Genomic DNA, 12,500 nt, shown 5'->3' on the forward strand with positions numbered 1-12,500 from the left:
ATGTGTAAATAAATCATCAGCAATCTCAATTAGGTGAGAACTCACTGACCTTTGTTCGTTTTCTACAAGAGACAGATTTCTTTCACATTTATCTCTGTATGAAACATGAATAACATATGAAGTCCTTCCAAAAAGTTATTTCAATGAAATGAAGGAGGGATGAGAAAGAAATTTTTAGTAATAAACATGTGAAAGCAAATTCAGAAATTTTCAAATCAGTGGGAAGGAAAAGACATATAGCTCTGCAGCTGCTTCACAGACCATTTGGTAAACCTCCAGCAGGTTAAACAAACACACAGGGAAGCCTGTAAATGATACAGCAACTATAGTCTCTCATCAAACATGAAAATCAGCAAATGACTTTGCAGATATAATAAACACCTCAAGTGCAGAAAAGCTTACCAGCCTGTGATCTGCATTTCACAGGTCAGAACACTTGCTTCTGCTCGGAAATCACCCAAGATCGTTACCATAATAACTGCGACTGCAGAGGTTATGGCTAATGGATTTCTAAATGCTTAAAATCTCTTCAGCGGCATTTTGTGCTGATTTTTAAAAGTACATAGTAAAAGTAAGTGTCTACGAGAAAAATGCAAATTGAGGGAAAAAAGTGCTTTTGTAGACACATACTTGAATTTCCTAACCCAGCTTTTATTGATATACGTTTTATTTTCAAGCTTTACTTCTGCAATTATTTCTTTTTTCTCACCTTGAGAACTATGAACAAGGTCAGGGATGATTTTGACAGGTTTTCTCAGGAAAATCATGCTCTTACTCTGCAAAACCAGACAGCCAATGAAGACTATTTCACGTTTTGGTGGGGGATGAGAAACAACGGGATCATTTAAATCTTCTGCGGTTTTATTCAGCAGAGGAGCCTGAAGGAATTGGACCAAGTTAACTGCGGCATGAGAACAGCTGCTTTTGAACACTCACTGTCTTGCCAATGCCATGTTAATCACCAAGGAAAACAAAACTGGCTCAGGAGCTGTGTTTGCACACAGGTAAACATGTACCCACAGGGATGCATCATCCATCTATCACATCTGTCAGTCACTGGGAATCTGCTCAGATGATAAGGGCTGAGCTACAGGAATAACCTGGGAGCCATCTTCCCTCCCAAGCAGTGTCACTCAATGGAACTTAGATCCCAGGATCATTTCAGAAGTCTAATACTTTTTCTTTCAATCAATGTGGACTTCTTTTTTAAAACCCCTTTTATCTCTCTTTTTTATTTAAAAATCTTTCCAGATTTCTCACTTTTTACCGAGATTATCTTGCAACAGAAAATTAATGCACTCCATCTATTCTACTATTACGACACGCAGTACAGAACTTTTCCTAGTTTAAATCAGGGCACAGCACACACAATCTTAAATTCAGCTAATTCCTTATTGGTAACTCAATGACATCATAAGTGGACCACATGTTCTGCCTTTAAATTAGACTGGATTCCAGAATTTTTGTATTTTTATAGATATACACACATATACAGATATATATATATATCTCTAAAAATTCAATTACTTTCTTATTTCTTCACAACCTCTGCTTGCTTTGTGATAATAATATATTTTTATTTAAACAGACATTTCTAGACATTACAAAACAACAAGAATCACAGTAAAGAAAGATGGGTCTTTAAAATTCTTCAGCTTCCTACCTGACCTACATTTGAGTTCATCAGCTGTGGGTAGTAGACAAACCCCTCAGAAAAGCCAGATTTGGTGCAGCTTGAGACAGAGTATGAGCACTTGCTGCACAGCAGGCTGTGGGTCAGGGAGGGGGGGAAAAAGGCACACCTCAGTATTTTTGTAAACAGCTCCTCTATGTGCTCAGAGCCAAGGATTGGATAAAAACTGCCTTACTGCCTTCTAATGACATTTACATTGTCTATTTAAATATTTCAGAGCCTGTAAATTCCCAGGATGTTAATTATTTGTTTTATTACAATATTTTAGTATTTCATAACTTCTCTTAGGAGTATTTTGTGTCCTAAGCAATTACTGAGGACACTACATCATACAGCAATTACTTTTTTAGTATCAGCTCTGTAAATACTATCTTTTCAAGGCATTTTAAGCTTCTTTGATTCGCATGTGCTCCCTTCAAGCGAAGAAGTTCAAAATTCAGCCTACCCTAAAATTATGTTTGTTTAACATTTTATTTTTGCATTAAAATCCTGTTACCAAGCTCCCCCCAAACAAGGCTGCAAACCATCTACTAACAGCAATTCCAGATCTTGAGCCACTGCAGAGGATGTGCTCAGGGCTGTACATTCACTCTGTTTTCCCTCCAGTTTGAAGGCTACCTGTTTTTGAGATCAAACACCAAAATACAAAACCTGTATTACAGCATGCTTCAAAGAATCAGGTAGTGTGGAAAGAAAGTGCAGTATTTACACTTGTACAAAGGAATTGAAAAATCTAGCTGCTTTAATTTCAGACTTCAAAGTATTGACAATTTTCCTTCAGAGCACAGTGACCTATTTTAACAACTGACCTGTTAGTACCTCCCTGCAGCTGCCTACAAAACTTGCAAATGACAAATAATATTAAAAAAACCAAACGGTTAGAGAGAAAACAAGGTTCCTGTTGGTGGAAAAAATGTCAAAAGAATGATTTATAACATCAAGGTTTGGTCTTTTCCTGCCTGGTCTCTGCAAAGGCTGGCATGCACTCTCACCATAAATGCAGATAATCTGCCTATTCAGCAGATCCCTTATCACTGTGGAGTAGAAAGTGGCTGGAATGAGACTTAGGAAGGCTCCTGTGGGTCCCAGAGGCAGACAGAGCTGGAGCACAAGGGTTACATGGGAGGTGAAACAACTGTGGATTAGACAACATGGTGAGGACCAGACTTCCAGGGCCTCTGCTAGGTGTGTTGAGCAGGGCAGAAGGCAGGCATCTGTGTTATTCTTCCATCCCAGAGAACAGGAAAACTCCTCTCTTTGAGGAAATATTTCCACTACTCTTCGCTATTTTGTTATTTGGTGCCCATTTCTTGAACAAGAATTTATTTAAGAAAGAGACAGCTCACAACTGCCATCATCCTAGCTAAACAAAATCTCTGAATTCACAGATGATTCAAATAGATCTCCCAGTGTATAGCTCACACTGTAGGTCTTCTGAGCCCTTGACTACTTCAGGCAACAAGATTTTATACAGCCAGAAGTCTGAGACAATGCAGATATCTAGGTCAGTAGACAGAAGAAGGAAGAAGTATGGATTTTAAATTTTTTTTTAATGCCAACTAGATTGGGCATAGAATCACTTTTCCCAAAAAAACAAAACAAAATTGAAACACTAAGAAACTGAAACATTTCACCTCAAAAAACTGTGGTGTTTTTTATTATATTTTTTTAAGCATGGTAAGTTTCAGGACTCCAAAAATATGGACTAAAAACGAAATGAAACTTTTGTTACAGATTCTATGAAATATTTTATTCAGTCTTAAATTTACGGTGTCTTATTTTCATTTCTCAAAGCAATCATTTTTATGCTTGTATCATGTCTCATTTTTCCCCTCCATGGCTCCAGTTTTCAGTAAGTGAATTGAAAACAAAGAAATAGATGAACAAAGTGAACAGTTTGCACAGCATTACCATTGACTGATTGACCCATGTTGTTAAAACAGATAAGAGGGATTGGATTTTAGTTTGGAAATCATGGGAACAGCTATTCAGCCTGTCCATATTCAGGAGAGCACAGGAGCATGCTTATCTTGAAGTAAATGTTAAGGTCTCCTTGACTTCAAAGTGCCTCTTGAACAGTGCCATCAGCTTTAGACATTGTTATCAGTACCACAGGGATAGCTGATGTCCTTTTTAAAGCTCCTGCAGGAATAAGCAATCCCAGGAATGACACCTTTGGCTCACCTGCTACTGACTTAACACTTGCCCTTGGCTGGGCACTGCCTCGAGTCTCGGCAAATCAGCAAACCTCAGTCCAGGAACTCAATGGGAACTAAATCCATCTAAACCTAGGGATTCAAGAGGCTGGCATAATTTTAAATTACAGGTTTTTTAACTGCATCTATGATTCTGAGAGAAGGGTCTTACTCATAACTTCTGAAACACATTGTTTTCATTTATGTGCCTTAACACTAGTCCTTCAGTGACAGTTTCTTCAGTGGGACACAATATACTCGCCCTTTTGGCTTCCGTAAGGACAGGGCAGCAATAAAGAGTTCATTATATTCCAGTTGACAGTCTAAATTTAAATGTTTAGAGGGGAAAATCTGTTTGTTTCTGACTGGAAACTGATTCTCATGCTAGCATTACCTCAAGCCTTACTTTTAAGTTAAGAAATTGTGACTGTGAAGCTAAGTAACATTTCAAACAATCATGTATATATAACTGTAACTAAACACCTACACATATGCAAAATAAAGTCCAAGTTTCAAACTGCATTATATTAATGCACATAATTTGAATTAACTACTATTTCAGCAATTCTGTAAATCCCTTTGAAAGGATCTGTTGCTTGTTGATTTTGCACCATGTGAAGACATGGTAAATATGACATGTAGTCTCATCACATGAATAATGCATTCTGCATCTCAAATAAGCAAGTTCTGCTCCAGGGAAATGCTTAATCCATTCCTTCCTTCTGGGGATGAAAGGAATTAAACTCAGTGCACTGATCTCACAGTATGTGCTCATTTGACTTTAATTATAAAATGATTATTTCAACATTTTTTCCTGTAAAATAAACCAAGCCTGAGCTCCATGTAACCTCTACAGAATTACATTACTTTTCTGTGCACTCAGTCAGTGCTCATCAATACTGCTCTTTCAATACAGTTTCACATGGAAGGATAAAACCCACCTCTAGAGGTTTGCAGCTGGTATAGTAGTTTCAGGCCTCACAGCAACAAAAGCTCCCCTTTTCAATAGTTGTCAAAAGGATGGAGCAGTGAAATCCTCTAACGTGAATTCAAATGTCATCAGAAGAACTTTCACCAGACACAGGGAGATGCCATGATCCCATTACCAAGCTGAAAGAGTTGCATCTCACATCCAGTGTATTTTCACTAGTATTTTTTTCACAGACTGCTCAAACCCCTGCAAAACTCTACATACAATTAATTACCTTGCTAAAACCCAGAAGTTTTCTCTTGGCTAATTCAATAGGCCGAGCATTCCTTGGGAATAGAACATCTGCTGTCCATGTCTTAGGAATGACAGAGCATCAAGTGGAATAGACAGCTATACTGTCAAAGTTACTCCCATGCTTCAAGCTTGAAAAAACAGCAGTTCAGGAATGTGATGTGTTACCTGGCATACCATCTGGGGGGATTGAAATGAATGCCTTCCATATAGGATAAGATCTCCATGTGAGGATTACTGACATTAACTCCAGCTGACATGTTCCCATCCAGGTCCAGCAGAATTTACTGGGTTCATTGCATCACACCTTCCAATTCAAAATCTATTTGGAGCTGACCTACATAACGTCAAAGTGTGATCCTGCTCCCAAGTAAAAGCAGCTGTTCTGCTTCTGGTCTTGTACTATTTAATGCTACTAGTTAATGGTGAACTTCCTATTGCCAAACAAAGCTGGCTAGCTGGGATGCTTCTGCACCTCTGCCAAGACTAGTCCATAATATGAATAAAATACTCACACACAAGCAAGAATAGAAGCTATTTACAAGGTGCTATCTCACATACAAAACATGGTGTCAAGTGATATAAATGTTTGTAGGTTATTTTCAGAAACTTCAGTTAACTCCTAAATGTTCAAGTTAATTCCCAAAATAATGCTTCCTTTTGCAAAGCCCTTTGTGTATCTAAACCCACAACATCCATTGTGCTACAATGACAATTTGCTAGGGCATGAAGAATTTTAATTGTAATTTTTTAAATTATCCAACCAGCTCAATCTCATTTATCCTTTGGGGCTCCTAAGGTCTAGAGATGGAACAAGGCACTCAGATAAATGTCATCACTATATTAAAAGCTGAAGAATATACATAAGCTTAGATCAGCTGTTTTCAGAACACCTGAAATACAGTAAAGAACATATCACCAAACTCTTGTATTATCTCTCTGAATAAACTGTAACTTATGCAGAGCACACACTAAAAATTTATCTGCAATGCTCTCAAAAATTCTAGAATGTGCAGCAAAATTGTAAAAAAATCAAAATAAATGGCCGTTAGTCATGATGACTATTACTCAACACTCGAAATTCCTAATCTTATCAGATGCTCTGGAAAAAAAATGAACCACTACATTTTCATCAAACTGTCTCTTTAAAGAACATAAGCAAGCATCATCAGGAGTTTGTGAAATGCCATGTGAAACCACCAATTTCAGTCTGTTCTCAGACCTTAGCTTAAGTGTTTTATAAATACAGTAACCACATTAAAAATAATAACTACTAAGATCACAGCAAAAAAGTCAAAAGGTTGAATACTTTCAAGGCCATAAATATTACTGACCTATGAGCTACAGCATTACCTGAAAAGTACCTACAGAGGTCTTCTTTCACTCTGAAGAACAATGAATATTGATTTGTATTGACTTGGGTTAAAAAAAAAATTGATGTTTGTATAATGAAATATTTTTGGAAGAATAACTGCACACTGGATGTCTTTTCACAATGGTTATGATCTTCATGATTCTACCACAAAAATAACAATTTTTAAATCACTAGGATGTTTTCAAGAATGAGCAAGAATGTTCATTACAAGCAACACTAAATAAGCCAGCTTTCTCTCTCTCACACATAGAAATATGCACACAAAGCATCCACAAAATGTGCTTTGGCTGTTCACTAAGCTATTGGGATGAGATCAGAGCCTTACAGTGGCAAAGGTCTGAGCTCCATCCCCCCTCCACAGTCTCTCTGTGGGTTGTGTGCCTTTGTTGAATAATGAAGCCACTTAGCACAGGCAATATTAACCACTAAAAGATGCGTAACATGACCTTACACCACCTGATTTCTATTGCAATGCATCTTCCCTTCGAGTCAGAGGTTACTGTGCTTGAGGTAAGAATGGCAACATCAGTAATTCCACCTGAGCGCAACCTTTGTCAGAGTTCATTTGTTTTCATTAAAAGGTCTCTAAAACATTACTTGAGGTGAAAATCCCTTTAGATTTCTGCATAATACGTATGTCAAATGTATATCAGACTTATCTGAAGTAATTAAAAGAGACACAGGTTGAAAGATCACTTATTTTAACTAACCATTGATCTAATGGCTTTGTGCGATGCGATGACACAAAAGACAGGGATGGACAACTGATTCTACATGTGGTAGAAAATCACACGAAGGCAAGAGCTCTGGCAGAATGTTTCTCTCTTAGACTTCTGAGCCTGGCTGATGAGTAGTGGAAAATACGTGTCAATCTCTCTCTATTATTGAAAACAGATATCAAAGAACAGATTTCTGAGGGCCTGAAAATATATGAGGCTCTGATGAAAAGGTGGTTGTGCTCAGTGTCTCAAATCTGCTCCAAAAGACAAAGATATGGGAATGTTCTTCACAGCAAAAGCTTGAGGTAAGCCAACTGTGGAAACTCCTTACAGCTCTCTTGGAACTTTCCTTATCAAGTTGCTTGTTAGCAACTGTAATACATTTGCTTTTTGTAACTAGCTGAATTTTGATTAGTATTACCTTGCTGTTCAAAAACAAGTTAGTCATTACAAAAAGTGAAGCAAATCTTACCTGGAATACTCTGTCTCCTCACAGACAGTGCTCCATCAGGTGCCTTTGCCTGGTTTGCAGATTTTGTGTAAGGACTCTCATCTAAACAGAAACAAGCAACACCTCCAGTTACTGTTAAATATATTATTAAAACCAACTTTTTTTTAAAAATCCAGATACTGTATTAGTTCTGTTATCCAGAACTAGCAGTGCAGATCACAAGAGATGCTGTGAGCCAGATGAGCATGGGTTTTGCTGAATGCTAATTCAATGCTCAATGTCAGACTAGATGACAAAGGCTCTGAATAGGAGTGTGCTAAGAAAAGGTGTGCTAAGACTTGAATTGGAGGTAATACATAAGGACGACAGGCCTGGTATACAAAGGCTTTTTCAGGTCTAACATAGTGATAGAAATTGCCCTTTTCTCATGTTTAGAAGCTTCGTGTGTCAAAGACTTGAACGACAGAGGCACTATCCCTGTTCTGGAATGAAAAGGCTTCAAGAAGCTTTTGAACATTCTGGCTGGGAAGATGCACTCCTTTTCCTTTAGGATCTGTCAGTGAATGGTTCCTTTTCCTTTGTAACAACTGATGGGGGAAAACATCAGGAAGCTGTTGCCAAACAGGGCCGGCACATTCGTGCCTCAAGAAGAGCACTGTACCTGTCTGTGTCTAAATGTAGAACACCTACGGATCAACTTCAGTGCATAAAAGACCACTAATGGTGGGATAAGAAGATGAGTCACCAATTAGAGGCAGCATTAGGCACAAAGTGAGTCACTTCTACATCCCTCTTAAGAGCAAGGAAAATAATAAACTATATTGTAGCTTTGAAAAGAACAAGCTATAAGTGCAGGAAAGAAATGAGAGTAAGAGAAGAAATAGTATATGCATTTTATTATTTCAATCAAAAGAAAAGAATCAGATACAATAAGGCTTCTGCCTTGCTTTCCCTTTAACTGAGCGCTCAAAGACTTTAAAGTGTCACAAATCTTTCTGTTTACATATTTTCCTTCAGACTGCAAATGATTGATACATTTATAGCATGTGCATGGACACACGCTTAAATACTGATCAATGAGTAGAGGAATCAAAGACTACATTATCTGTTATAGCATCCTCAGATCAAACAGAACCATATAAACTTTTTCTGGAGAACCACCTTTTCAGCTGACACTCTTGACAGTATGATCCTTCTTTGCTGATTGCACTCTTTACATCTGGCAAGGTCTCAAAACTCCTTTAGAAACTTGCATCAAAGACAGCAGTCCATTTTTATACCAGTGAGATAAGGGTTTGGTCAGCATAATTTAATTTAAAACCAGGTCTCAAAGAAGTGACTGAAAGAGCTGGTTATCCTTTAGAACCAGAACTTCAATAATGAAGTCTGCTACTGTTAAGCAATTGCAGCAATAAAAAACTTAATTTAATTAAAAAGAAAAAGAATTGAAATGGGTAAATAATTATTTATAGCGATGAACATTGATGAAAATACAGCAACTAGTGAAGAACATGTACTGGTAAAATAGCACAATAGTAAATTAACTGTGTTTTCTACAGTAAAATGAACTATAATTGTTTTAGGACTACAATTATGCAAGCGGAAAAGTAACAGGCTTGATTATACTACACACTAGTACAAACACCAAGAAAATAAAGCTGCCAGCTACAGGAAATGGAGAAGCATGAAAAAATACTAACATGGATCCAGGCACATAATTTAAGAAAAAGGTATATAAAGCCTTATCCTTCTATTTGAGGCAAGTGGATAAGCTAATATTATTGCATATGTAAAATATACACCCCCTCATTAAAGAAAAAATACAGTAAGACTGAACTAAAGCTTCTGAAAAAAGTAGCATTTATCTTTTTACTTTCACAGAAGAGGCTCCACTGAGCTCGAACTCAACACGAGGCTTAAGACAAAGAAAGTGAACATGTGGCTTATATGTCCCATCCATTACTGCTTAGTTGCAGCTGCTGAACATGACAGCAGATAGTGTGAGACACACATTTTTCTACTAAAAAGTGGGCAGGAAACATAATACAATTTCTCTATAACTGATGGATAGTGATGGCTTCTGGGCCCTATTTGATGATGGTATGCCCTCCTGATGAAAAATCTATCAATTTACAGAACAAAACAGTCCTCTCCAAATCAGACTTCCTATATAAAAATTACTGTCATCAGATTGAGGGAGAGGAAGAAAGGAAAGAAGAATTTTCACAACTAGACCTTTTCCACTGAATCTGTCATTAAGCAAATGAGCTAATCATCTCCACTCTCATGCTGGAAGAAGATTTTCCCAATATTGCACTGGACTAGGAGTACCTAAGTTATTCTGAGTTCAGAACACAAGACAAGTCTGCAAATCTTTCTGGTTAACAACACCAGTGAGGGGAGGAGACAGCACATTCAAATACTTACTGGAGTGCCTGGGCAAAAATGTTTTCTAATAATAACTGGCAGATGTGAAAGTAACTAAGACTGCACAAGTGAGTAGGCTGGTATTTTAATTTAAACCTATTGACACTGAAAGCTCACCAGATGCTTATATGGGTTGGGTACTGTAGGCATGAAGTTGCATTACTTTTCTTAATTGGTTCACAGATCTGCATAGCAGAACAAAGGGCCCAAAAAGTTTCTCCACAAACTTCTGAAACCCTGTACATGCAAAATATACTCTATAATTATTAGGAAAGAACAACGAGCCATTGGTGGACTGGTAAGCTGTTCTTAGGACTGGAAAGAATTTTCTTCCAATGCTCTTTTAACAGTAAAATCCAACTGAAACATAACCAGAAATAGGTATGAAGGACTCCCAGGAGCAAAGCAAAACAAACACAACCAACTGTACAAAGAGTCCTTATTGGGCCTTATTGAGATGCTTAACTGAGAAAGGAAAGCAAAGAAAAGTGATCAGACAGATGTAGAAATACATGTCACCCTAAAGAAACTAGAGATACAAGGAAGTCCTGATAGCCCTGAAAAGTCAGACACCATTCATGGTGCCCCAAAAGAAAAAATCTGTTTGTATGTACTAACACAGTTGCATGAGTACCACAAGAATTTATCATCAAATTAAAATTTTTTGATGCCTTCATTCACTCTATAGTTTGCAGGGATGGTCTTAAAAATGTGAAAATGTCTTATGGCAGCAGTGCTTAGGGGGCTTTGTAGGAGAGTTTTGTATTACCAACACTGGTAGACTTGGAGATGAAACTTAATTCAGCAAGCCAACACATAGAAAAAGCAAAGGAGCAAAAGGATATGAAGCACTTCCCCTCCAAACAGGAAATAATAATTCAGGATCCGGAAAAAATATTATATATTCTAAGTCACCACACATACAAAATAGAAACAGGTTAGATTCAGAAACCTAAATCTCACCTGTTTACACCCCTAATAGTAGCATATCATCAGCAGAGAGCAAGCCACAGTCCATAAAGCACTCACATGGCAAACTGATTGCCCCAAAGCTCAGAAATGTCTTCCCCCAGACATACAGCTGTAAACCCTGCCACTCAGAGCACCGGTTCTTGGTTCTTGTCTGCTTCTGAAGGAATCACTCCACAGCTGGCCACATTCCCTACCAGCTTAGCTACACCCATCCAGTTGTGTAGCTGCTTTTGATACACCACTGACTTCTCTTCTTGTAATTCCCTCCGGCTAAAAAATCAGACAACTCAGAGTAAACAATTTCAGCTAGTCAGTAGGTCATATAAAGGTGTCAGCTATGCCAGCAGATCACTTGGTGACTGAAGACACAAGGGTCATTTCCACCAAATTCATACTTTGCCTGTTTCTTACAGTTGTAAATGTGCAATAATGAAACATGTACACTGTGTTAATTCACTCCTTCTTGGCAGAACACAAGTGATAACCTCAGAGGTGACACCTCGCAGGTTATTAGCATTCTTAATCAGCAAAGCAAAATTACCTTTTTGTCTTCTCTTTTTACTTGTCCTCATGAAACAGCCCCAAACACCAGTACAGCCGCTGACACATCATCCTTTCAAAGCCCTACATACCATTAAAACTACAAAAGTCATGATCAAGTGGACAGGCAAGTACTCCTACTACTTATAGCTATTACTGTAGGTTTATTGCCTTTTGCTTGTGTAGTAGATAAACAGCTTTTTTTCCACTTTCCTCCCTATTTTTAACCTGATTGCATCTCTATCCTGTAATGGCATGATTCATTCTTTGAATTAGGGACCATGCTGTGACCCATTTATATCATTCTGCATTGCTCTTACAGGTGTGGGGCATCTGTTCAAGGCTAACAGCTCTAAAGACTGTAAGAAAGAACCCTAGAAAGATTATACATGAGACAATGTGTACAGATATACATCTGAAGTGCTTGGTACTGTGTCAGCAAAACAACCATATGAAATCTTTAGATATTTGCAGTATTTAGTTTAATATCCTTTGAAGGATATCAACTGGGGGCACATAAGAGGGAATAAAAAGGAAGGCCTAAAGATACTTCCTCAACATTCAAGTCTAGACATTCAGTGTTCCAGGCCGTTTATAACCACTGAACCATTCTTGTGTCTCTCTTGGGGGCTGTGAAAGCTATTGACACAAGAATGTTGTTTACAGATGTGGTAAAGGCTAAGGGCACTCCCTCCTTCAAGTCTTCAAAAGGGGTTAGAGGACATTTCCCTCACTGCTGCTGCCACGCATGTCTGTGCGGCAACTGCTGAACCTGGTAAATGTGCCCAAATCCTCTGCAGCACCACGTGGCCCTAGAAGGTGACTTAAGCACAGCTACATCCTCTTTGATAGGAAGGGGAAGCTTCTTCCTACCCCACTGGGAACAGCTCCTGATCAGCTCTGCAG

The 12,500-nt window shown here is 38.1% G+C and overlaps 1 protein-coding gene across 2 annotated transcripts in view; it reads right to left on the reverse strand.

The window, feature by feature from the left end:
• The window catches only part of GRIP1 (glutamate receptor interacting protein 1), a 219,679-nt gene that overhangs the window by 96,204 nt on the left and 110,975 nt on the right, over positions 1-12,500 (reverse strand). For both annotated transcript variants that reach the window (XM_066319135.1, XM_066319133.1), the window contains exon 2: positions 7,677-7,757. In XM_066319135.1, the coding sequence (XP_066175232.1) occupies positions 7,677-7,757 (81 nt within the window). The remainder of the gene's footprint in view (positions 1-7,676; positions 7,758-12,500) is intronic.

This window comes from Sylvia atricapilla, chromosome 5, assembly GCF_009819655.1.
Source record: "Sylvia atricapilla isolate bSylAtr1 chromosome 5, bSylAtr1.pri, whole genome shotgun sequence".
In the NCBI taxonomy this organism is placed as follows: Eukaryota; Metazoa; Chordata; class Aves; order Passeriformes; family Sylviidae; genus Sylvia; species Sylvia atricapilla.